General features: G+C 44.1%; 1 protein-coding gene across 2 annotated transcripts in view; it reads right to left on the bottom strand.

Annotated features, from left to right (window-relative positions):
• The window catches only part of atf6 (activating transcription factor 6), a 330,002-nt gene extending 304,063 nt beyond the window's left edge, over window positions 1–25,939 (bottom strand). Inside the window, exons 1-4 of one of the 2 annotated variants that reach the window (XM_072573462.1) lie at window positions 25,412–25,429; window positions 8,124–8,188; window positions 768–917; window positions 68–152 (exon numbers count right to left, since the gene is read on the bottom strand). In XM_072573462.1, the coding sequence (XP_072429563.1) occupies window positions 68–152; window positions 768–794 (112 nt within the window). In that variant the 5' untranslated portion in view covers window positions 795–917; window positions 8,124–8,188; window positions 25,412–25,429. Of the gene's footprint in view, window positions 1–67; window positions 153–767; window positions 918–8,123; window positions 8,189–25,411 lie in introns of both variants that reach the window. The other variant, XM_072573460.1, reaches the window with a different exon arrangement.
• Between the last annotated feature and the right edge of the window lie 1,068 nt (window positions 25,940–27,007).

Here is a 27,007-nt window from a genome sequence, read left to right on the forward strand (position 1 = left end):
TGTATTCAGAAATTCATATTTTCAATCAAATCATGCTGAGTCACTGTAAATGATGAGTGAAAGATACCTGGAGACATGTTGCATGTTGGTCCCCAAGGATCATCATCCCAAGATGAGACTTCCAAACTGAAGTCAATTTCCATGTCCATATCCTATTGAAGTAAAAACAGAAGGGAAACTTTACATTTTCGCACAACACAATTTTTCAACCTGCCACCATGAATGCAGACAATTCCAATAACTCGACATTCCTTACCTGCAAAATGGACTTCAAAGCTTTTTTGAACATGTAAGATATTGTATCCAATGTTAAATCAACATCATCCACTCAATTAAGTTGTCATTTTTTTTTAACTAAACTTGGCTTTTTGGCCCAGTAGTTTCAATTCTTTACTGTTGTAAAGTAAGTCACTTCATCAAAATAGAACAAAAATATCCCAATATAGACTGGGAAAAACACTGACTCTAGAACCCCTACCAACTCCATAACATCAGGTGAAACATGTGCAATGAAACCTTTGGGTGATCATCACCTATTGCTCCATCTCAACTAATTAACCAGCACTCCTTCTTCTTTAAAGCCAACTGGAAGAAACACAGAGTTGCAAAGGCACAAAGTTCTGGGATGAGGGACTTCAATGGGCATTACCTAAAATGGATCTGTAACACAACTACTGAATGAGTTTGCCAAGTCCCAAAGAACATAATTGCTCCACTGGCTATGTGGCAGGGTGTAGGGTAAACACCAATTAAAAACCTTACTTAACCTGACTGTCATCAATCCAGGGAGGCATCTGTCCATGACAGCATTAGTACAAGTGATCACAGCGCATTCCTTGTGGAAATGAAGGCCCATCTTCATATTGAGGATACCTTCATCGTGTTGTGTGGTTCTACTATCGTCCTGCTTCCCCTCCCTATCAAAACAAAACGGTCACAGACATAGTGTAGTTTTACCTCCTTCATCTTTATCCCAGGCCCTGGAAGGAGAAAGAACGATCGTCCACATGCACAGAGACATGAGTTCACGGTTTTCTCTGGAATAGCAGTTTCTTAATGAATTATATAGACATTTTACAGGGAGGACCATCCAGATAAGACAACATATATGTTGATTGGTTGACCGTTATAATCAGCGAATGTCAGTAGCAAAGATTAAGCCATCTGGTGTTACACAATGAATGTTCTTAACCTTAACTGGTTTCACATAATGAATACTTTTCACCTTGTTAAACTGACCTTACATACCGGCATACCTAAAAATGAGGTGATAACCTGGTGAAGATACAATGTAGAACTACCTGCATGCAAAACACTAGAAGTAGCAGGCTACAGAGTAAAATTATTTCACAATTAACAAATCAGATGCAAGCCACATCCAGCCAGGAATTGTGGTCGATAAGTAAATTAACAAAAGGAGGAGGGTTCTTCCTCAAAATGTGGAGCGGAGCACTTCAGTGTAAAAGACAAGGTTTAAGCATTAATATTTATCTTCAGCCATAAATGCCAAGTAGGGAATCTATCCCGAGGTCCCCAGCATCACAGATACTGCCTTCAGCCAATGCAATTCACTCCCAACGATATCAAGAAAAGTTGTCATCCCTGACAACATCCCAGCAACAGTACTGAAGATATATGCTCCATAATTATGCCCAAGTGTTCCAAAACAATAACAACAGTGGAATCCACCAGAGTGTGGAAAATTGTCCAGCTAGGTTCTGCCTACAAAACGGAGCAAAAACCGAATCCAGCCAATTACTGCACCAGGCTACACTCAATTGTCAAAGTGATGGAAAAGGTTGCAGACGATGCTGTGACCAGCTTTTGTAGACAATATTTATATGGATGGCCCAATACAGTTGCCAGTCAGGAATAATCCCAGGATACTGGTAGTGAGAAATTCAGCAACAGCAATGCCATTAAATGTGAACGGGATTATTGGATACCCCTTGTTGAAAATGGTCATTATCTGACATGTAGGACTTGAAAGTTCCTTTGCACTTAACAGCCATTGTCAGAATGTTGTCCAGGTCTTGTTGCATTTGGACACAGTGTTTCAGATCCAGACAGTCACAAAAGGTGCTGAACATTGTGCAATGTGACCTTACAACAGAGGGAAGGTAATTGAACCACCTGAAGATGGTAGGCCGAACACATCACACTGCAGTGATGTCCAGTGCTCAGATGATTGATGTTCAATAATTGCGACCATCTTATCTTGTGCCAGTATGACTCCAAAAAGCAAAAAGATGTCCCTCTGATTCACACTTACTCCACACTTGCCAGGGATCCTTGATGCCATTACTCAGTCAAATGCATCCTTGATGTCAAAGCAATCATTCTCATTTTCCCTCTTCACTTCAGATTTCCTGTTCATATTTGGACTTAGGCTGTAATGAGGTCAGGGGCTGAGTAGTCCTGTGAAGCCCCCAAATTAAGCACCAGTAAGAAGGTTATTTGTTGATTAAGTTTCACTTGACAGCACTGTAAACAACTCTTCCATTCACTTGGCAAGTCATGATGGAGTGGTGATTGGTCTGGTTGGATTTAACCTGGTTTTTCAGGACAAGTGTGATTGTTCGAGGTCAATTATCTAAGTCCCAGACATTACTGCAAGTGGTGTTGAGGGTTGTGTTTGATGCCCAACCACCTTTAGCTGCTTCTTCAAATGCCTTCCTTCCATCCTAAATCAGAGACGCAGATGTTTGCATCATGTTCTGTACCATTCTCAACTCCACAGATTTTGATGAACTCATATCCACATACTTGTGCAAGATTGGACAACATCCAAGCTTTGGCTGCAAAGTTCTAAGTGTCTTGATACAAACGTTCAGCAATTATCGTTCCAAACAAGAGAGAATCCAAACATCTGTCCTCAATGATTGTGGCAACAGTAATGCTGAATCCCTCACTACCATCACACTGGACAAGAAGCTGAACAGGACAAGCCTTTTAAATATTGTGGCTAAAGAACAAATCAGCATCTAGGAATTCTGTAGCAGTGCATATACTACTGAAAATTTACAGGACACAGATCAAGATTGCCATAGAATATTCCCCACTAACCTGGTTGAGTGTGGTCCATCAATTTTAATGAAGTCTGACAACAGTCAGCACCACAAAAATTCCTTCCCTTCACCACCGACACACAATTTACAAAATGCACTACAGCAACTCACCAAGGATCCTGAGACAACACCTTTCAAACTGACAACCATCTAAAAAGAGAACAGCACTAGAAGCTCAAGTACACCATGGCTACAAACGCCTTCAGTGTATTTGGATCCAAACCTTTTAAATCCCTTACCAGTACAGTGGATGGACCAAACTCCCATATCTTTATCTGTCTCTGTATCTGTCCAAGAAGGTGACTCATCACCAATCTTCAAGAGAAATTAGGAGTGGATAACAAATACTGGTTGAACCAACAATTCCCACATTTCAGGAACAATTAACGTTTTTCACCAATCTCAAAGACTATTTGGACCTAAATGGTCCATATTCACCACAAACGCATGAACATTTCCACTGTCATTCTCCATTTCTTCCTTGTAAAAGAGGACTAACAAATCCCCAGCCATCATCATTCTCCTCTATTTAGGTGAACTTATTGTCACAATTAAGAATTTCTCGTTCAATTTCAGTCAATTGATCCAAATTTTAAAAAACACTATGGAAACCAGACTGATTGACAATAAGGCTGCCTTTTTGTAGAACATTCTTTCTTCCAATTCTACCAAACTACCTCCCTCCACACCCTTTCAGATATATCGAGGACTACATCAATGCTATTTACTGTTTGCCACTTGAACCAGAAAATTTGATCAACTTTGATAGTCAATCATTCAATATGAATTACATGCCTTTCGACAGTCATAGTTATTTGAACTATATGTCCACCTCGCCAGTTGCGTGGAAAGACTTTCTCAGTTACTCAACCTCTATCATGTTTTTTTTCAGATGATGCCACTTTCCATATCAATACTTAAGAAATACCTTTCCTTCACCCAACATCAATTTTATGGAGAGAAAATCTATCTTATTTATTCCATTTCCAGTGGTTTTGCTCTTAACTCTACAATTCTCTCCAAAAATTTGGCAGGATTTCGCTCTATCCTGACCTTTCATGACACTGGACTCAACGCTGATCATTCACTATTCCCACCATTATGTCGAGCATGATACCACTGAACACATGCTGCACTCATTTTTCAGCAATCTTTCCAACACCCTGGTCCATTCCTCCATCAATTCCCCACATTTTATTCTCAGGACAACTTGCTCTGCAAACATACGAGATACAAAAATAATTCACCACTTAAATCTTCCCTTCTCAACAATGAGGGCCACTATTACTTCTTCCAGGTGGAACTGCAATTTCCTTGCACTCAGAGTCACACAGATGTACAGCATGGAACCAGATATTTGGTCCAACTTGTCCATGCCAATCAGATATCCGAAATAAATCTAGTCCCATTTGCCAGCATTTGGCCCATATCCCTCCAAACCCTTCCTATTCATATACCTATCCAGATGCCTTTTCAAGGTTGTAATTGTACCAGCCCCCACCACTTCCTTTGCTAGCTCATTCTGTACATGTTTCACCATCTGCATGAAAAAGTTGTCCCTTAGGTCCTTTTAAATCTTTCCCCGACCCAAGGGAAAAGACCTTGTCTATTTAACCTATCTATGCCCCTCATGATTGTATAAACCTCTAAGGTCATACCTCAGCCTCTGACACTCCACGGAAAATAGCCCAAGCCTATTCAGCCTCTCCCCATAGCTCAAACCCTCCACTCCTGGGAACATTCATGTAAATCTTTTCTGATCCCTTTCAAGTTTCACACCTCCTTTCTTATAGAAGAGAGATGAGAATTGCACACATTATTCCAAAAGTGGCCTAAACTAATGTCCTGTACAGCTGCAACATGACACCCCCGCCCCCCCAAACTCTTATATTCAATGCATTGCCCAATAAGGGAAAGCATACCAAATGCCTTCTTCACTATGCTATCTACCTGCAACTCCACTTTCAAAGGAACTACGAACCTGCACTCCATGGTCTGTTTGTTCAGCCACACTCTCCAGGATCTTACCATTAAGTGTATAAGTCCTACCGTGATTTGCCTTTCTAAAATACTGTACTTCACATTTATCTAAGTTAAACTTCATCTGCCACTCCTCAGCCCATTGGTCAATCTGAGCAAGATCCCCTTGTACTTCTGCGCTGTCCACTACACCTCCAATTTTGGTGTCATCCACAAACTTTTGATTGCACACTGTATAGTTCCAACTAAACTCAACTCACATTTGAAAGGTGAAATGTAAACCAATTTATAATCCATTTATAACTTAAGACTTAATGTTGAACTGAAAATTTTCAAATCATAATCTCTGCATTTTTCTGGGCAGCAGCTACTGGTAATACAGAGTGACGCCTGTATCTATGGGTCCAGTTTCCGTGGTTTCAGTTACCCGCAGGTTACTGCGGCCCAAACATATTATAGGGAACGCTCCTGAACTAGGGACCAGAAGACTGCCGTGTAGGTGTATTTCCCATTTAAATGAATGGGCTCACATCTATCCACGGTTTTGGGCTTCTACGGTAGGTCTTGGAACGTATCCCTTGCGGATACGGGGAGACTACTGTAATTCTACTTTTCCAATTATACCTCCTCTACGTGCATATTTTACTCCTATCCTTATTCCAGTGCCACCTCCTTTTGTCTTGCACGTTCATCCCTTTTATCATTTAATATCACTCGGTCTACCTTCTATCGTAAACCTTTCCTTATATTATTTTCACACTGTCAATGCCTCACTTTCTCTACTTCTGTATTTGCTCAAACTGTTATATCTCTGTACTAATGATGATGAGAGTCATCAATCTCCAATGTTAATACTCTTTCTCTCATGCTGCTTGTCCTGATTATTTACAACTTTTTAAAATTTTATTAAAATTTTATTCCATTGCACTTCAACAGGTCACATTCCCCAGCTCTTCAGTGTTTTGAGCTGCTAAAAGCTCTGGACAAAGCAAGAACAATTTTCCACCTTAAAATTTACATTTGGTAGTAGGCAGTCAGTACAGTGGCATTTTGAATATAACTCAGAGGTATTGGCCATAAAAGGAATTTAAAGTCCATGAGCTAACAGTGTTTCCTGTTATTAATCAATACTCGAAGCCATGCACTGAAGGAAAATATTCTGAAATATTTCTGATGAATTTTAACCCAATACATCACTTGAAACTAAATCTGTCCCAATGGAAACCAAAAACTTGTATCAATCAACAGTCTAAGTCTACATAGAATATCCAGTAATTATCCAACAACACTGAGGCATAGTTCTGCATATTGTCAAATCAACCTCACTCATTCAAAGGCCTTTTTCATACAAATTAAATCAAACAGTTTAAGCACTGTCACCAGAAGAAGTCCTTCTTCAGTCTCTGACAAACAGGAAATGTTCATGACCATAGAGGTTGCAAACAGGACAGAATTGTGGAAGAACAAAAATAACTAGCACACAGCATAAAAACTGGAAATATAAAAGATGTACTCAATATACTAGGAGGGTATTGCACCGGTCGTGCAGATCACTTGCTCATTTTATACCCGCGCTGTTGAATAGATTATTTTTAAAAAGCATAAAATTAAATTGTATCTAAACATATCAAAGGCAATTGCTAAATTGTGACTAATTTATTTTCACAACTAAAAATCAACTTTTGTGACGGATTTGAAAATGCTTTCACCAACTTACTTGAAAGCTGCATGTTTATGAATGGCTCCACCTACTGTGCAAACTTTGAACAACTTATGGTAAAGGAACACCAACAATGGTTCAAATGAACTAGTTTATGAGACATCAGATAAATAATTTGTTTAAACTGCACAGAGAAAATATCAACTATTCACTCGGTCTTTTGAGAGGCAGATCAAGGTTTAAATAGAAATGTGAGCAAGACCAACATTTTTACAAGAGCTAGTTCAACTAACTTGTTTGACCTTTTTGATAAATGTAAAGATTATGTTTTAAAATTATTTTAAAAACCAAGGATTGCTACGTGTTTTGAAAGCAAGTACTGTGACACACACATTGTGAGCTTTGTTTACACAGTTGCCTGTTCAAGCAGTAGTGAAGTTTAGTTTCAAACCCTTCAAACTAGTGTCGAAGGGTTGCATAAAATGGAGATTTGGTTAGCCACAAATAGCAGAATGGTTTGTGGAATATTGATCAGTTAGCAATGACAAAGGTCTTCTGCCTGCCAACAAATGTATTATTGGTTTTCATAAAGATGAACAGATCAGGGTCGTGAACAAGACACAGAAAAGCCTTTGGATGATGACACACTCAATTTTCTGTAGTTAGCCACTTTGAAGTGAAGAAAACCACTTTATCTTTCCTTCAGCAGTTGTAGGATGTTGGTACTTGGAATTTATAAATAAATCAGCCATTCCAGGCCTTTTCCAAACAGTTAAGACAAGAAAACTGCAGGAATCCAAAGTAGATAGGCAGGAGGCTGGAAGAACACAGCAAGCCAGGCAGCATCAGGTTGTGGAGAAGTTGACGTTTTGGGTGTCACTCTTCTTCAGGACTGGGGATAGGTTTAGGGGAAGCTGCAGATAAACAGGGTGGCGAGGTAGGGTGGTGAAGTGGGGATAGGTGAAGGCAGGTACGGGATATAAGATGGTTGATCAATGAGAGGAATGAATCCTGTAGGTGGCTGGGTGGTAGGTGGAGGAGTGGAAGGGAGGGGGGAGGGTCTGGGAAAGGAGTCAGGGAAGGGAGGTTATTTGAAATTGGAGAAGTCAGTGTTGAGTCCTCCAGGTTGTCGGCTGTCCAGGCAGAAGAGGAGGTGTGGTTCCTCCAATTTGCAGTTTGGTTCCTTGTGCCAATGGAGGAGGCCAAGGATGGTCATGTTGGATAGGGAGTGGAAAGTGGAATTAAAATGAACGGTGACTGGTAGGTCCGGTTGGCCCCTGCAGACCCAGCTGAGACGCAAAAACATTTTTTCTCTACCTATTCTATCACAGAAATGCTTCAATACAACTGAACACCCAAACAGTAAACCAACTGATCACTGCTGAAGAGAGAGACATAATTCATGTAATACTTACAAATGGATTTTTCAAAGCTTCAAGCACATCACTGGAATCATTTAGTTCATCAAACAGTAATGATTCTACAAGAAACAAAAAAAAAATTAATGGACCTGAAATGTGGAATACGGTTTTCTAAAAAATGAAACATTCTAGATAATTATAACACATCAATTATAACACTTTAAAACAGAGGATAGCTCAAGTACAAACTGCAAGAGTTAACCTCACGTTGCATAGCAACCTAAAGGCTGTAACCTGTACAAACATCATATGATGTTGGGACACATTCAAAGGTGCCTCAGGGAGACTGCGAGGATCCTTTTTTTAAAAATACTCTGATTGGTATAGCATGAGCACCCTCTGCCAGAAGTAAGCGGGCAAGATTTAGAGCAGCAATATTCTGAGACTTTTTAGGATAATTAGAATAATCTGAGTTAAAAATCACACAACACCAGGTTATATTGGAAGCACACTCGCTGCTTCCCGGTGTTGTGTGATTTTCAACTTTGTACACCCCAGTCCAACACTGGCATCTCCAAACCATAGAATAATCTGGAACTTTGATGATAGAAAAACATTCTCAAGTAGAATCGTAGAGAGTTGTAGAGGTGTACAGCACGGCAACACCCTTCAGTCCAACCAGTCAACGCCGACCAGATATCCCAACCCAATCTAGTCCCACCTGTCAAGCTAAATAAATGAAGTGGCAACTGTTTGTTCTACATTATCTGCCAATTGGCAACATTTTCACTTCTCAAGAGTCAGATGCAAATTGCCAACTCAGCTGGTTATTTATCATCAATCAAAAGCACAAAACGCAGACAAGATTTTTTTTTTGTCAGAACACTGTACACATTTATTGCCATTTTGCTTTATGAAACAGCAGCAACTTAAACCCATTGGCTTTAAAGTACTGAGGGTGTAAAATACATTTTACAAATGCAAATTATTCCCTTATATTTGTGACCAAGTTAGTCATGAATTACTTCTGAAAATGAAATTTTATGAAGTGAAATAGAAAATATTTAAAAGTTATTTTAAGCAGCTGAGAACATTTCTTTCTGTTGGCAAAAATGGTATATGGGCAGAATTACATGAAGCTATTAATTCTGGGGTTTTGGCAATTATTAAGTTGACAAGTTAACCGAATTTAACAATGTAGCAATGTAAAGTGAGACACAAAAAGAGAAAATGCTGGAAAATGTCAGCAGGTCTGGCAGCATTTGTAAGGAGAGAAAAGAGCTAACGTTTCAAATCTAACTGACCCTTTGTCAGAGCTGTCCAGCTTTGACAAAGGGTCAGTTAGACTCGAAACGTCAGCTCTTTTCTCTCCTTACAGATGCTGCCAGACCTGCTGAGATTTTCCAGCATTTTCTTTTTTATCTTTTTTGTTTTCAGACTCCAGCATCCGCAGTAATTTGCTTTTATAAAGTCAGACACAGGTGGAATACCGTGAACAGTTTTGGTCCCCTTATTTAAGGGAAGATACATTGGCCTTGGAGGCAGTCCAGAAAGAATCATTAGGTTGATCTTTGTTATAGAGGACTGTCCTCAATGCGAGATGGAGCCTGTAGAGGCAATCTTATAGATATGCTTAGAGAACTTGACAGGGTAGATGTGAAAAGGTTGTTTTTCGTTGTGGGAGAGTCTAGTACCAGAGAGCATAATCTCACAGTAAGGGGTCTCCCATATAAGACACAGCTGAGGAGAAATATCTTTTCTGAGGGGATACTGAATTTGTGGAATTCTTTACAGCAGAGGACAGTCAAGCCTGGTCATTAAGGATATTCAAGGCTAAGGCAAATCAAGAAAGAAATCAAGGGTTCTGAGAAAAAGGCAGGAATATAGAATTGAGGATCATCAAATCATCCATGATCTCTAAATGGCAGAGATGACCTGATGGGCTGAATGACCCTACTTCTGCACCTTCATCTTCTGATCTCAAGGAACATTATTTACTTCGTTAAGATGAACTTTGAACTCCCTTTATTCCAGAAAGCAACAGAACTTTTGAGCATACTACACACCATACAACAATCAACAACTAATCCAATGATTTAAAAGATAATTCACGAATACAGCCACACTTCTTCAGTAAACTCATAGGAAAAAGTACTGTGGTTGCATAGATGCCTTTTTAGGCAGAACATGGTATTACGATAAGGGGACACAGATTTAGCATTTCACTAAGGATATCCTTCCTCAGATAGAGACCAAAACTGTACACAGGGCTCATATGCAATCTCACCAAGGCTCGATACAACTGCAGTAATGCATCTTTACATATGCAATCAACTTGCCTCGAAATTAATGCTAACAGCATTTGCCTTCCTAATTCTTGCTGCTCCTGCATGGTCGCTTTTAGTTACTCATGGACAAGGACACTTGATCCCTTTAGAAATATTCTGCCTGTGTTTTTTTTCTCCCAAAGTGAAATGATATAAAAATTCACTCCAAACTCAGATGTTTGGAAATCTTATTCAAGATAAATTTAAATGATTTGAAGAGAAATAAAGATGTATGGGAAAATAATTCCTGACTTTGGGTCCTGCACAGCTAAAATTCAATACTAAAGCAAAGCAAGTGGAGGACGCACAAAGAACCAGAGTTGGAAAAAAGGAATAAAGTTCTTGGAAGGCTGTATGAGATTTATCAACTTAAGGAGAAGAATTACCAGAAGCGGGGGGGGGGGGCAGAAATTTTAATGTGAGAGAGCCAAGGCACCAATAATGACATAGGTCACCGAGCATGTTGCTGATGGTCAATGAGGACTTGGGAGTTTTGGAGAAAGGCAAAGTTTATGGAGAACAGAAGATGGGAGGCCAGCCAAGGGCAGATTAGAACAGTTGAATCTGGATATAACAAATAGATGGATTGACAGATTCAACAGTGGTTGAGATGGGGCAGAAAAACAGAGACAGTAAATGAGATGAGAAACTCATCTTGGGGCCAAAAGGTCACTAAGATTGTAAGAGTTGATTTCAATGCAAAGCGTGCGAGGGCCATATATGACCAATTAACTGAGTTTGTGTCAGGGCTCAAAAACAATGCGTTTTCAGCTCCCAGAGTTTAAATTCTCTGATGTTCAATGATCCAAATAATACTCAAACCCCATATTCCGACTTTTTAACAGACACTAGAGGTTTATATGGAGGTCACAAGTCTTGATAATTGGAACATTCTTGTTTCTGAAATCTAAACATCTACGGGTGCGGGGCTACAATTCAGTGATCAAAGTCTTGACCTTTCAGAACATGCTGATGTTTTTGACCTACCAAATAGGTAAAATATGTCACATTTGCACACACCCCTCAGTTACATTGCCAGAAAGCACATTTGTGAAATTCTGCAAGTAATGGAAATCCACATTGCTCTTACCAGCTGGAAGTAAAACACAACCCTTGCAACTGGGACCCTTTATTTTAAAATTGGGCTTCCATCCTCAAAAGAAACAGTTGCAATGAGGATTGATTACCATCATCCAGGACTCTTGCTGAGTTTGGCACATGCCCATCTCCACAAAAGACCAACAAAATTATATTTCTACCACCCAGTTTTCAATGATTTCCTTCAGGGAATCATTCAAGTTTATTTACAGAAACTATTTTTGTATGGAACAGCATTAAAACTTTGACTTGGAGAACATCTGTTTTGAAAAAAAAACTTCCATCTCATTCACAGGCATTGCTGTATTATTTTTGAGGCTCTGAAATAATATTGTCCAATAAGTTGAAGTAAACTCTTAATTAGTATTTAATAACAATATAGGTATTTTGCATTTTTAAGAGGGCACGACGGCTCAGTGGTTAGCACTGCAGCCTCACAGCACCAGGGACCCGGGGTGGATTCCAGCCTCGGGTGACTGTGTGGAGTTTGCACATTCTCCCAGTGTCTGTGCAGTTTTCCTCCAGGTGTCCCGGTTTCCTCCCACAATCCAAAATGTGCAGGTCAGTGGATTAGCCATGCTCAAGTACCCATAGTTTTCGATGCATTAGTCAGAGGGAAATGGGTCTGGGTGGGTTACTCTTTGGAGGGTCAATCGGCACTTATTGGGCCAAATGGCCTGTTTCCACACTGTAGGGAATCTAATCTAATCTCGTCTTAATGCAATAAAATATCTCAAAGAACTTTAGAGGAAAATTAAGCACCAAGTTTCTTAAAGATGATATTCAAGAAATTGGCCTAAAGTTTACTGCTAAAAGTAGATTTAAAGTATTAATTTCGGGGGATCCAAGACGGCAGCGACCCAGCAAGTCTGAGTCCATAGTGCTCCTCCCAAGACTTGGGCAAAGTGGGCAACCTGCCTCCACCACACTCACCAAATCATTTAAAATAGTTTTTACTTAATGTAATCTCCTGTAAAAATGACTGAAGGGAAGGAAGCCCGCAGCTCTCAGCAGGCAGGAACCCCTCCCCCACCCTCCCCAGCTGTAGCTGAGGCTTCCGTAGCCGCCCCAGGGACTTACCTACGCTGGCGAGCCTCCGTGCAAATAACCTCCAAACTTGAAGCGAAGATCAACGCCTTCATCAAAGAGTCCTGGAGCCAATGGAATTCACTCTCGGCTGGGCTATAAAAGCACAACCGAGACATCGAGGAAATTGAGCGCCGAGTCGGAGGGGCGGAGCTAAAGGCCGTGACCTCCAAGACTATAGCAGAATCTGCCGTGGATCGGGTCTGGACTCTCGAACAGCGAGTCTGGAACTTAGAGAATCACATCGACGACCTTGATTCTCGAGGTCGTGGAAAAAAATATTCGTTTGTTGGGCCTTCCCAAAAGGCCAGCTGACAGTGTTTCTCGAGCAGTGGCTACCACAGCTTTTAAATCTGGAGGCTGGATCAGGCCAGCTAAGGGTGGAATGGGTCTACCGGGTTGCAATACGCACACCCAGCTCGAACCAGCGTCCCCACCCGGTCCTGTTCCGGCTGCAGAGCTATAAGGAGGGGCAGATACTCTTAGAAGCTTCCAGAAATCTTGGGAAAGATCCCTAAGCCATGATTTATAAAGGATCCAAGATTATGTTTGTCCAGGACTTTTCCCCAGCTCTGGTCCGAAAAAGAAAGGCGTTTGACAAAGCGAAGAAGTGTTTAAGGGACTTAAATATTCAGTACTCCTTGCGCTACCCAGCAACATTACTCTTTAACTATGAAGGGTCCGTGTACAACTTGGGATCACCGGAGAAGGCCAAGGAATTCCTGGACTCTCTTAGATAAATTGTAAGAGTTAATTGATGTTGTTTTGCTCTCTCCCCCCACCCTGGTTTACACTCCCCCTTTTTTTATATTAGTCCCTTTCGTTACCTTACTGTTTAATATTATTTTCGGAGGTGGGGAGAGGGGTTTATTTATTTGTTCTCTACTTAGCGATTTTCTCCCCCTCCTTCCTTTTTCTTTTAATATAGGCCGGAGGGTCTAGTTAATGTAGGTGGGGGGAGGTGGTTACCTTATTTTATCTCTGCCGTTAGGAGCGGGGCTGTTTTCCCCTGTTATTTTGTATTACTATATTTAATTATTACTTGTTGAGAATGTAATTTTATAGTTATATATGTTCATACATGGTATTAACATAACCAAATATATCCAGGTGTTGGTGTGGGTTGGGGGGGGGTAGGGTGCTCACTGTTAACTCTAGCTCTGTAGTATATTTAAATTTTCTTCATCCTATCGTGGGGTGTCCTGATCAAGGGTGGGGCACTGGTAAGGAGAGGACATGATGGGCTTTTGGAAAGGAAGTGATGCCCTCAGGAACAAGGGGGAAAACCTCCATTTAAATACGTTTTTTTAATTTAGAAATAGTTTTTTCTTATATTGATGAGAGTGTATTAAAGAACCTCTATTTTTGTGAATTTTATATGTTCTATGCTCGGGGTGTTCTGGATAGGGTTTCTTCTCCCAAGGGGTCTCGGACTTGCCAGGACGATTATGGTTAACCAGTTGGTTAAATGGTGCACCTGGAATGTCAAGGGGAGTAATTCACCAGTCAAAAGGAAGAAAATATTATCAAACCTCAAGAAAGAAAGGGTTGATATAGCTCTCCTACAGGAGACACATTTATTGGATAAAGAACACTTGAAATTACAACAGGGTGGATCTGATCAGGCCTTCTTTTCTTCCTTCAGCTCAAAACGTAGGGGAGCTGTTATCCTTATTCAGAAGGATTTCCCTTTCAAAATCCTAAATCAGATAAAAGATGAATCTGGACAATATATTCTGATTAAAGCCCTTATAAATGGAGAGGAATATGGTATCTTAAATCTGTATTGTCCCCCGCACATCCTTTTAAATTTGTAATGGAAGCCTTCTCAAAATTATGACTCTCTGTGTTCATCATACAATTATAGGGGGAGATTTTAATTGTATTATGGATCTGGAAATAGATAGGATTCCCAAGACTACTGCAGGAGTATCTCCCAGATCCAGACAATTGGTGGATTTGAACAAAGAAATAGGATTAGTTGATGTATGGAGATGCCTTCACCCACAGGGTAGAGATTTTTCTTTTTACTCCAAACCACATAAATGTCAAACCAGAATTGATATGTTTTTTGCTCCCTCGATTTTTTTTAAATTCCATATCATTCTGTAAAACAGGAAGTATAACAATTTCTGATCACGCTGCTGTATACATGGAAATCAAGGCGAGGAACAATGAGACATCCCCCCGGCATTGGCGTATGGATCCCTTCCTGATTCTGGAGATCCAGGGGTATCTCCTCTTTAGGGGATCTGTTAAAAGAAGGGGTCCTGTTGTCTTTTGAACAGCCGCATTAGAAATTTGGATTACCTCATGGTGATCTCTTTCGATACTTCAAAATTCGAGATTACATACAGAAGAAGACTACGCTTTTAGATAGTCTTTATAAATCAGATAGAGAATGTAGAGTGTCATGGCCAATGGGGGTATCTTCGGTCAGCACTAATTTATCATTTATGACATGAAGTATCGGGAGATATGGACAATCTGCTTAAAACATGGGGTCAGGATTTGGGACTGGAAATCTCTATAGAAATGTGGAATGACATTTGGGAAAACGCCAGAAAAATCTCCATCTGCAGCAGAACACAGGCCATTCAGTTGAAGATATTTCATAGGGCCCATATAGCACCGGACCAATTGGCAAAATTTAAGGCAGGAGCCTTAAATGTATCCCAAATATAAAATAGAGGTGGGCACTCTTGTACACTGCTTATGGACCTGTCATAAGATCCGTAGATAATGGACTAAAGTAGCAAGTGCTCTGATAGAAATCATAGGCACGGAAATTAGAGTGGATCCAGTATCTCCCCTTTTGGGCTTTTCAAATTTACCCTCCTGGAAATGCAGGGGAAGAGATTATTTTCTATTCTCACTTTCTGTGCAAAGAAAAATATTTTGGTAAGCTGGGTGGCTGAGGCCCCCTAGGACTTTCGAATTGGCACAGAATAATCATGGAATGTATTCCCCTTGACTTCCTTACAAATATGGTGCACCAAAAAACCAAATTATTCCATAAAATATGGCAGCCCTTCTTGAATTACACAAATACAGAAATTTCGGCCATCCTAACAAGGGCGTTTATTTAACGGAGGTGGCAAACCTGGATGGTCCGGGGCCCCTTGGGAGAGGAATCCCGCACGATTACGGGTTTTGTTATGATTTGATGTTAACACATTCCAAGCATGTATCTCACGACTCAATTTCTGTGTTATCCATCGTTTTTTTTTCCCTGAATAATGTAAGAGACTTAATTATACACTCTGGTTAGTTGTAGGTTAGATTAGTAGTTAGTTGAGTTTTGTTTTTTTTTCTCGGTATCTCTTTTTTCTGTTTGATAGATTTTGGTTATTATTTATTTAAGATTTAATTCTATATCAATGTTTATACTTGGGTTTGTTTTATTTGTAAACTTGTAAAAATGTTAAATTTTCAATGAAAATATCTATTAAAAAAAGTATTAATTTCAAGAAGGAAACATAGGTAGAGAAGTGGAAAGGTTTAGGGAGGAAAGTCTCGAGCTTTGGCCCTCATACTAATAACACAGCCACAAAGGATGGAGCAAAATATAATTTTTTTTTAAACTCAGGAAGGCTCAAGAGGGCAGAATTAGATGAGTGCAGTCACCCTGGAGGGTTGTGGGCTGGAAGAGATTACAGAAGTACAAAGTGTTCAATCAACGGAATAAATTGAAAATAAGAATTAGGAATTTAAAAATCAAGGAGCTACTTGACCAGAAGCCAGTGTAATTCAGCAAGCATGGGAGAAGAGGTCAATAGAACTTTCTTCCAGTAAAAAAAGTAGAACAAAAGAGAAACATTCTCTCTCCAGATACTGTCAGACCAGCAATTTCTGTTTTTGTTCTTCCAGTAAAATCAGATTTGTGCAGCATAGCTTGTGGGAGACCAGCCAGGACTGTTGAACAAATCAGGTCTCAAAAGTTACAAAGATATGAGACTAAGCTGTACAGTCAGAATGCGGGAGACATCTTCAAAGTGTGACTGATTCAGAGTAAATTTGGGGGGGGGGGGGGGAGAGGGGGAGAAGAGGAGAAACAGAATGAGGTGCTTTAATTCATCTTTACTGCAAGAAATAAAATCTTGTGAACAAGAGGTTAACGGGAGAGGAAATCAAGCATGAACTGAGAGGTCTAGTAGCATTGAGACCAAGAGTGGTATGACAGCGCAAGTGCAAGGAAAGCACTGACTGGAAATACTGACCAAAACTATCACCATTCTTTAAAATGAGGATGGGAGTGGAGGGGAAGTCAACCCAAACTGGAAAGACAAAGTTGGTAGGTAGCATCTTTTCTAGTTCATGTTAAGGAAACTTAAAGACAAGAGAAACAAAGTGAAGCATCAAGTATGCTTCAAAAGCAAATGATGTCAAAAAGATAAAGTTAAAGGCACGCTACCTAAATGCAGACAGCATTTGCAACAAGGTAAATGATTATGACCGAATTCACATTACAAAAATATGGCGGCATGGTGACCAGGACCGGGAACTGCATGTTCAAGGGATATGACATTTCGGAAGAATAGAAAAAAAGGAAAAAGGAGGTAAAATTGTACCCTGAATGATTACTTTGTTTTTATTGAGGAAGGTTCAAGAAATCTCCCAGAACTAGATATGCAAGTGGCTAGGGAAGAGAAATTGAAAGACATGAGCATCAGCAATAAGATTGAACTGGAAGTATCAATGGCTGCAAGTTGATGAATCTTCAGGACCTGATGGTCGACACTGCAGAGTGTTGAAAAGGATAGCTATAGTTGATGCATCAGTGATTTTCTTCAAAGTTCAGTAGATTTGGAATGATGACCGCAGATTCAACAGTAGCAAATGTCACTCCACTACTTGAAGGAGTGCAAGAAAGTATAGGGAACTCCAGACTTACATCAGTCACAGAGAAATTGCTAGAAAGGATCATAAAAGGATGGGATAAATACACATCCTGGTTGATAATGATCTGACTAAGCACAATCAGCATGGATTTACTAAAGAAAATCATGATGAAGGGCTTATGCCCAAAACATTGACTCTCGTGCTCCTTGGACGCTACCTGACCTGCTGTGCTTTTCTCAGCGCCACACTTTTCACCTCTGACACTCCAGCAAACTTTCTCCTAGTTGCTGAAAGCCTCTTCCAAGGATGCCCACCTTGAAATTCTCCTCCTCCCTCCACAAGGATCTCAGCAAGTCTCTCTGCCATTGCAACCCCAGGTCATCTCCTCTGCCCTGAAGCTCTTCAGCCATGCCCTGAAACAGACCCACTACTACAGCCATGTCTCTTTCCTCAGCATCTGCCTACCCAACTGACTTATCCCCCTAGACTCCAGACCCCTGTTGAAGGGCTTGGACTCGAAACATCGACTCTGCTGCTCTTTGGATGCTGCCTGACCTGCTGTGCTTTCCCAGCACCACACTTTTCGACTCTAAAGAAAATAATGTTTGACAAAATTTTGTTTTTATTAAGACAACACCAACAAAAATAATAAGAGGAGAGTTGACTGACCAAACACATTTAGATTTTCAAGAAGCTTTTGATAACATTCCCCCACTTCTAAAGTTATAGCAGACAGGATGAGATATAATGTACTGGCATAGATTAGAGAGTGGCTAACAGACGAGAATAATGATGTGGAGGTGCCGGTGTTGGACTGGGGTGGACAAAGTTAAAATTCACACAACACCAGGTTATAGCCCAATAGGTTTGGAGTCATAGAGATGGACAGCATGGAAACAGACCCTTCGGTCCAACTCGTCCATGCCAACCAGATATCACAACCCAATTTAGTCCCACCAACCAGCACTTGGCCTATATTCTTCTAAACACTTCATATTCACATGCACATCCAAATGCCTTTTAAATGTTGCAATTATACTAGTCTCCACCATTTCCTCTGGCAGCTCAGACCATATACATACTGCCCTCTGCGTGAAAAAGTTGCCCCTTAGGTCTCTTTTTATATCTTGACTACAAAATCTTCGCCAGGGTGTTGTCTTCTCGCCTGGCTTCCGTGCTGGCCCACATGATTCACCCGGACCAGTCCTACACGGTCCCGGGCCGGAGGATACACGACAACGTCCACCTGGTCCGGGACCTGATCCATTTCTGTCGACGGGCTGGTCTGCCGAGCGCCTTCCTGTCTCTCGACCAGGAGAAGGCGTTCGACAGGGTCGATCACGAGTACCTGCTCGGGACTCTGCGGGCATTCGGGTTCGGGACGCGTTTCGTCGCCCGGATCCGACTTTTGTACGCCGCCGCAGAGTGTCTAGTTAAAGTTAACGGGTCCCTGACGGCGCCCCTTCGCTTCGGGAGGGGAGTGCGTCAAGGCTGCCCCCTGTCCGGCCAGCTGTATTCCCTGTGCGTGGAGCCTTTCCTGCGCCTCTTGCGGAGGAGGTTGTCGGGGCTGGTTCTGCGCGGCGCGGGCACGGGGGGTGGTCCTCTCGGCCTACGCCGACGACATGCTCCTCACTTTCACCGACCCGGCTGACCTGGGGAGGATGCGCGAGTGCCAGGCCGTGTACTCGGCGACGTCCTCCGCCAGGATCAACTGGGCCAAGTGTTCCGGACTACTGGTCGGTCCGTGGCGGGTGGACTCTCTGCCGGAGGAGTTACAGGGGTTCAGCTGGAGTACCACCCATCTCCTCTACCTGGGGGTCTACCTCAGCCCGGCTGAGGAATTCTGGCCGGCCAACTGGCAGGAGCTGGAGGCCAAAGTCTCGGCTCGCCTAGGCCGCTGGACAGGACTGCTCCGAGTGCTATCTTACAGGAGTCGAGTGCTGGTCATAAACCAGCTGGTGGCCGCCATGCTGTGGTACCGGCTGGTCACTTTGGTCCCTCCTCCTGGCTTTGTCGCTGACATCCAGAGAACGTTGGTCGACTTCTTCTGGGACAAAAAGATGCACTGGGTCGCCGCGCAGGTTCTGAGTCTCCCTATCGAGGAGGGCGGTCAGTCGCTGGTGTGCGTCCGCACCCAGGTCGCGACGTTCCGCCTTCAGACCTTGCGGCGATACCCTTACGTCGAGCCTCCTCCTAGGTGGTGCGCCCTGGCGACGTATTTTTTCCGCCAGGTGCGTAACCTCAACTACGACACGCAGCTCCTGTTCGTCGACCGTGACGGTTTGGAGGTCGCCCTCAAGGTGCTGCCTGTCTTTTACCAGGACCTGATCACTGTCTGGAACATGGTCGAATCGCGTCGCGCCTACCCTCCGGCTGGAGTAGCGGCTGTCGTCAGGGAGCTGTTGCTCAGGAATCCGCACCTCCGTACGCGCGGGTTCGAGTGGCTGTCGGAGGGGAGGGCCGTGGCGGCGAGGGCGACCAGGGTCGGGGACGTGCTGGGTGCCGGGGGCCTGGGCTGGACGCTGCCGCAGGACATAGCGAGCAGGGCAGCGGTAGACGTCCGGTACGTGGCCACCGCCATCCGACGCCTTAAAACGGCGGTGCTCGGACCCGACGTAGTGCACCGGTTGGAGGACGCTCAGGTGTGCGGTGGGATCCCGTCCGCGCTCACCCCGGCCCGGACGGAATTTCACATTGGCCCCAAGGTCCCGTACTTCCCGCGGGAGCCTGTGCCCCACAACCTGAGCCGCCTCCGGAATTTTAATTTTGTCCCTTTCAGGGATATAAAAAGGAAGGCCCTGTATCGACTGCTGCTGCACACCGTCCACCTCTTCTCCCTCATCCACCGTCCGGACACGCCTTGGCGTGCCCATTTGCCACCGGGCGGTGGGGATCCCCAGTGGAGGGCTCTCTACGCGGGAGTCCTCCCCCTTTCTCTCGGGGATCTGGGGTGGAGTGTGCTGCACGCAGCAGTCCCCTGCAACCGCAGATTGCGGTGGTTCACGGACTCCCAGCCCAACTGCTTGTTCTGTGGCGCTGTGGAGTCCGTGGACCATGTATATATTGGGTGTGGGCGTTTGCACTCCCTTTTTGATTTTCTCAGAAACCTTCTCCTCTGCTTTTGGCTGCACTTTAGTCCCACGCTCCTGATCTTCGGGCACCCGGTACGGAGGAGGGAGGGCAGGTCCGAAGACCTCCTCGTGGGTCTGCTCCTGGGCCTGGCCAAACTAGCCATCAACAGGTCCAGGTAGTGGGCCGTGGAGGGGATCATTAGGGCCGACTGCCTGTCCCTCTTCCGGGGTTACGTTAGAGCCCGGGTGTCCTTGGAGAAGGAGCACGCGGTGTCCACCAACACCCTGGAGTCATTCAGGGAGAGGTGGGCGCCCCAGGGAGTGGAGTGCATCATTTCTCCCTCCAACTCTATTTTGATTTAGTCCCTACCCTCCCCTTCACTGTTTTGATCACACAGCGTTGCCCTGTGGTTTGAAGGGCAGTGCTAGTCACTGGCCACTCGGGTGTTTTTCCTATCTTCCTGGTGGTGGAAATTGAATAAAGATTCGTGCACTTTGTGTCTTTCACTGTGTCGCACATCTGCACACACACCATGGGTGCTGGGGAAAAAATAAGCACTCCCGCAGAAAAAGGAAAAAAAAAATAAACACTTCATATTCACATGCACATCCAAATGCCTTTTAAATGTTGCAATTATATTCGTCTCCACCATTTCCTCTGGCAGCTCATACCATATACATACCGCCCTCTGCGTGAAAAAGTTGCCCCTTCGGTCTCTTTTATATCTTACCCCTCTCACCCTCAACCTATGCCCTCTAATTCTGGATTCCCCAACCCCCAGGGAAAAGACTTGGTTTATTTATCCTCTCCATGGCCCTCATCATTTTGTAAACTTCTATTAGGTCACCCCTCAGCCTCCGACGCTCCACAAAAAACAGCCCCAGCCTCTTCAGCCTCTCCCTATAGCTCAAATCCGCCAATCCTGGCAACATCTTTGTAAATCTTTTCTGAACCCTTTCAAGTTTCACAATATCTTTCCAAGAGGAAGGAGACCAGAATTGCATGTAATATTCTAAGTGGTCGAACCAATGTCGTATACAGCCGCACATGACCTCCCAACTCCTATACTCAATATTCTGACCAAGAAAGGAAAGCATACCAAATGCCTTCTTCACTATCCGACCTACCTGAGATTCCACTTTCAAGGAGCTATGAACCTGCACTCCCATGTCTGTTTGTTCAGCAACACTCCCTAGGACTATTCCATTAAAGTGTATAAGTCCTGCTCAGATTAGGTTTCCCAAAATGCAGCACCTCGCATTTTATTTGGAAGTACAAGCAATCTTTTTGTTCAAAAATCACGCAATCTGCAGGCAGTCAGTTCATGTGACATTTTATAAATTCTTACTTTGGAAATTGAACTGGTCTGACTCAAGGTTGGGGACACAGACAGACTCTAACCTCACAACTTGAAGGCATTGTCTGAGCTGAGACGTCACTTTTCTTAAAAAAAACAAACCTTAAGTCACCCGAGGACTGTGACGTGAAAGCAGTTCTGGGATTTACATATAAAAATCAATGGAAGCTGGCACGAAGTGATGAAAGACTTAAAGGTTTGTGCAATACATCGCACCAGTTGCATGACACTTTGACATTTTACTATAAATTCTGTGTCTTATGTAAATTCTGTGTCTGCAGGGGCATGGGAACCTGGACTGTAGCTTTAGGGTACAGGACCTTGAGTGTAGGGAGGTTAGGAACATGGCATCGATCTAGAAGGAGGGTGCCTGTAAACAGGAAGGTGGCTTGAAGTGTGTATACTTCAATGCCAGAAGTATAAGAAATAAGGTAGGTGAGCTTGCAGCATGGGTTGGTACCTGGGACTTCGATGTTGTGGCCATTACAGAGGCGTGGGTAGAACAGGGACAGGAATGGCTGTTGCAGGTTCCAGGGTTTAAATGTTTTAGTAGGGTCAGAGATGGGGGTAAAAGAGGGGGAGGTGTGGCATTGCTTGTCAAGGATAGTATTACAGCAGTAGAAAGGGTGATGGAGGAAGACTTGCCATCTAAGGTAGTGTGGGCGGAGGTTAGAAATAGGGAAGGTGAGGTCACCCTGTTAGGAGTTTTCTACAGGCCTCCTAATAGTCCGAGAGAAGTAGAGGAAAGTATTGCAAGGATGATTCAGGAGAAGAGTGAAAGTAGCAGGGTGGTTGTTATGGGGGACTTTAACTTCCCAGATATTGACTGGGAAAGCTATAGTTCGAGTTCGTTAGATGGGTCGGTGTTTGTCCAATGTGTGCAGGAGGGTTTCCTGACACAATATGTAGACAGGCCAACAAGAGGTGAGGCTATACTGGATTTGGTTCTAGGTAATGAACCAGACCAGGTGTTAGACTTGGAGGAAGGTGAGCACCTCGGGGGCAGTGACCACAACTCGGTGAGTTTTACTCTACTGATGGAGAGGGATAAGTGTGCACTGCAGGGCAACAGTTATAGCTGGGGGCAGGGAAATTATGATGTGGTGAGGCATGACTTAGGATGCGTGGATTGGAAAATAGGCTTCAAGGGAAGAACACAAATGATATGTGGAGATTGTTCAAGGAACAGCTAATGGATGTCCTTGATAAGTATGTACCAGTCAGGCAGGGAGTAAAGGGTCTTGTGAGGGAGCCGTGGTTTAATAAGGAATTGGAATCCCTTGTGAAAGGGAAGAGGGCGGCCTATGTAAAGATGAGGTGTGAAGGTTCAATTGGGGCGATTGAGAGTTATAAGGTAGCCAGGAAGGATCTAAAGAGAGAGCTAAGAGCAGCGAGAAGGGGACATGAAAAGTCCTTAGTTGGTAGGATTAGGGAAAACCCAAAGGCTTTCTCTACGTATGTCAGGAATAAAAGGATGACAAGGATAGTAGTGGGAAGTTGTGTGTGGAGGCGGAGGAGATTGGTGAGAAACTAAATCAATACTTTTCGTCAGTATTCACTCAGGAACAGGACACTGTTGCTGATGTGAATATTGAGTCACAAGTGATTAGAATGGATGGCCTTGAGGTACGTAGGGAAGAGGTCTGGGGAATACTGGAAAGGATGAAAATAGATAAGTCCCCTGGGCCTGATGGCATTTATCCTAGGATCCTCTGGGAAGCTAGGGAGGAGATAGCGGAGCCATTGGCCTTGATTTTTATGTCGTCGTTGTCTACAGGAATAGTGCCAGAAGACTGAAGGATAGCGAATGTGGTCCCCTTGTTCAAGAAGGGGAGCAGGGATAGCCCGAGTAACTATAGGCCAGTGAGTCTCACTTCTGTTGTGGGCAAAGTCTTAGAGAGAATTGTAAGGGATAGGATTTATGAACATCTGGATAGGAAAATGTGATCAAGGATAGTCAGCATGGTTTTGTGAAGGGCAGGTTGTGCCTCACAAACCTTATTGAATTCTTTGAGAAGGTGATTAAGGAGGTGGACGAGGGTAAAGCAGTAGATGTGGTGTATATGGATTTTAGCAAGGCCTTCGATAAGGTACCCCATGGCAGGCTAATGCAAAAACTACAGAGGTATGGCATTGAGGGTGCATTAGAGGTTTGGATTAGGAATTGGCTGGCTGGAAGGAGACAGAGGGTAGTAGTTGATGGTATAGGTTCATCTTGGAATGCAGTTACTAGCGGTGTTCCACAAGGACCTGTTTTGGGACCATTGCTGTTTGTCATTTTTATAAATGACCTGGAGGAGGGGCTTGAAGGCTGGGTGAGCAAGTTTGCGGATGACACGAAAGTCGGTGGAGTTGTGGACAGCGAAGAAGGATGTGGCAGGTTACAGCGCGATATAGTTAAGTAGCAGAACTGGGCAGTAAGGTGGCAAATGGAATTCAATGTAGCTAAGTGTGAAGTCATTCACTTTGGTAGGAGTAACAAGAAGATGGATTACTGGGCTAATGGTAGACTACTTGGTAGTGTGGAAGAGCAGAGGGATCTTGGTGTCCATGTACACAGATCTTTGAAAGTTGCCACCCAGGTAAATAGTGCTGTGAAGAAGGCATATGGTGTACTGGGCTTTATTGGTAGAGGAATTGATTTCCGGAGTCCTGAGGTCATGTTGCAGTTGTCTAAGACTCTGGTGCGGCCTCATCTGGAGTATTGTGTGCAGTTTTGGTCGCCATACTATAGGAAGGATGTGGAGGCATTGGAACGAGTGCAGAGGAGGTTTACCAGGATATTGCCTAACATGGTAGGAAGATCATACGAGGAAAGGCTGAGGCACTTGGGGCTTTTCTCATTGGAGAAAAGAAGGTTTAGGGGAGATTTGATAGAGGTGTACAAGATGATTAGGGGTTTAGATAGGGTTGACAGTGAGAACCTTTTTCCGCGTATGGAGTCAGCTGTTACTAGGAGACACAGCTTTAAATTAAAGGGTGGTAGGTATAGGACAGATGTTAGGGGTAGATTCTTTACTCAGCGGGTTGTGAGTTCATGGAATGCCCTGCCAGTAGCAGTGGTGGACTCTCCCTCTTTATGGTCATTTAAGCGGGCATTGGACAAGCATATGGAGGTTATTGGGCTCGTGTAGGTTAGGTGGGCTTGGATCGGCGCAACATCGAGGGCCGAAGGGCCTGTACTGTGCTGTATTTTTCTATGTTCTATGTTCTATGTACGTTGCCCCACTCGCTACATGACGAAGGAGCAGCGCTTGTACTTCCAAATACAGTCCAGGCAAACCTGTTGGGACGATATAACCTGGCGTTGTGTGACTTTTAACTCGGGGGGGGGGGGGTGCGGTGCGATGGGGGGGGGGGGGGAGACGGGGGGGGGAGACGGGGGGGGGGGGGGGGGATGAGGCGTTCACGGTACGTCGCGGTGATGTGAGGTTGGAAACCCAGTGCGTTGACTCCCAACTGTGTGAATGACGCAATGCTGAATAGGCAAGTGGGGCTGTGAGGAAAAAAGTAAAGAGACTTCGGGTGGGGAGGACTGGACAAATTGGCCGAGCACTTACCCAAGTCCCGGTCCAGGTCCCAGGACCCGCCGCCAATGTCACTGTCCACCGGGTTCAGCCACCCGCTCAACTCGGTGGCCATGTCCCGAGCCCACGCCTGCCCTCGGGCTCTCTGTCTCTCTCTCTCTTTATTTATCAACCGGTTTCACACTCTCTATTCGCCCCACGATCTGAATTTCCTTCTCTGTTCCGATTTTCCTCCCGGTTTATTTGTCTTCCTCTCTCTGACGCCCGGTTTCACGCTGTCTCTCCATCCTCCAGCTTTCGGTTTTTTTTTGAAACGGAGGGTTATCCCGTCGCGCGGAACACGTCAGCCCAACAACGACGGCGTGTCGGGAGTGTCAAACGACGGACGGCTCGAAATCGCGCAATCGGGCACAGCGACGGGTCGGGCTTTGTTGAGGAGTGGGGGGTGGGGGGGAAGTCTCCTCAGGGAGAAACCAGCCAAAGTGCTTCGGCCGCCCAACATCTGCAAAGGCAAACTGAAACCACTGGGGGCGGGGTGCGAAAACTCGGCAGATCCGTCAGCATCAGTGGAAAGAAAGCAGAGTCAACGATTCGTGTCCGGTGACCCTTAATCAGGACTGATTGTAGCTAGAAGATGGTATCGATGTCTTGAAGGCAGGGAATTGGAGAAAGGAGGAAACAGGAAGTGAAGATGGAGCCCAGAAAGAGAGGGAGGGAAAAAAAAACAGTAGCTGGGTAGATAAGGATAGTTCAGCCATCATAAACCACATTTGATTAGATTTCCTACAGTGTGGAAACAGACCCTACAGCCCAACAAGTCCACACCAACCCACCCAGACCTATTCCCCTACATTAACCCCTGACTAATGTACTTAACATTACAGGCACTTTGGCACAACCGTACATCTTTGGATTGTGAGAGGAAACCAGAGCACCTGGTGGAAACCCACGCAGACATGGGGAGAATGTGCAAACTCCACACAGTCACCTGAAGTGGGAATTGAACCTGGGTCCCTGGCACTGTGAGGCAGCAGTGCTAGCCACTGTGCCACCCCAATTGAAATTTCAGGTTTCAACCTTGCATGGGAAATCTGTGCACCATTCAATTGCTTGGGTACAGGTCAATATAGGACCACTTGCTCCACAGGGTCCAGTGAGGCTCAGGACAAGCAGGAAGAACAGCATCTCATTTTCCGCTTGGGGACCCTGCAGCCTTCAGGATTCTGGTGTCAAGTTCAATAATTTTAGGGCTGCTTTCATCTATGCCCTTTACCCACCTCATCACATGGGCAGCGTTCAGTCACAGGGAGAAAGTGAGGATTGCAGATGCTGGATTGATCAGAGGCGAGAGTGGGGTGCTGCCACCTTGACCATGACCTCACCACCAGCCCCCACCCCCCCCCCCCCCCCCCACCATCACCAAACCATCATCTCCCAGACCGTACACAAGCCTATCACCTCAGGGGATCTCCCACCCACAGCTTCCAACCTCATAGTTCCACTCTACCTTCTGCCCAAGATTCACAAGACTGACTGCCCCGGCCAACCCATCATCTCAGCCTGTACCTGGCCCACCAAGCTCATCTCCACATACCTTGATACTGTCCTATCCCCCAGGTCCAGGAACTC

The sequence above is a fragment of the Chiloscyllium punctatum genome, chromosome 7, assembly GCF_047496795.1.
Source record: "Chiloscyllium punctatum isolate Juve2018m chromosome 7, sChiPun1.3, whole genome shotgun sequence".
Taxonomy (NCBI): domain Eukaryota; kingdom Metazoa; phylum Chordata; class Chondrichthyes; order Orectolobiformes; family Hemiscylliidae; genus Chiloscyllium; species Chiloscyllium punctatum.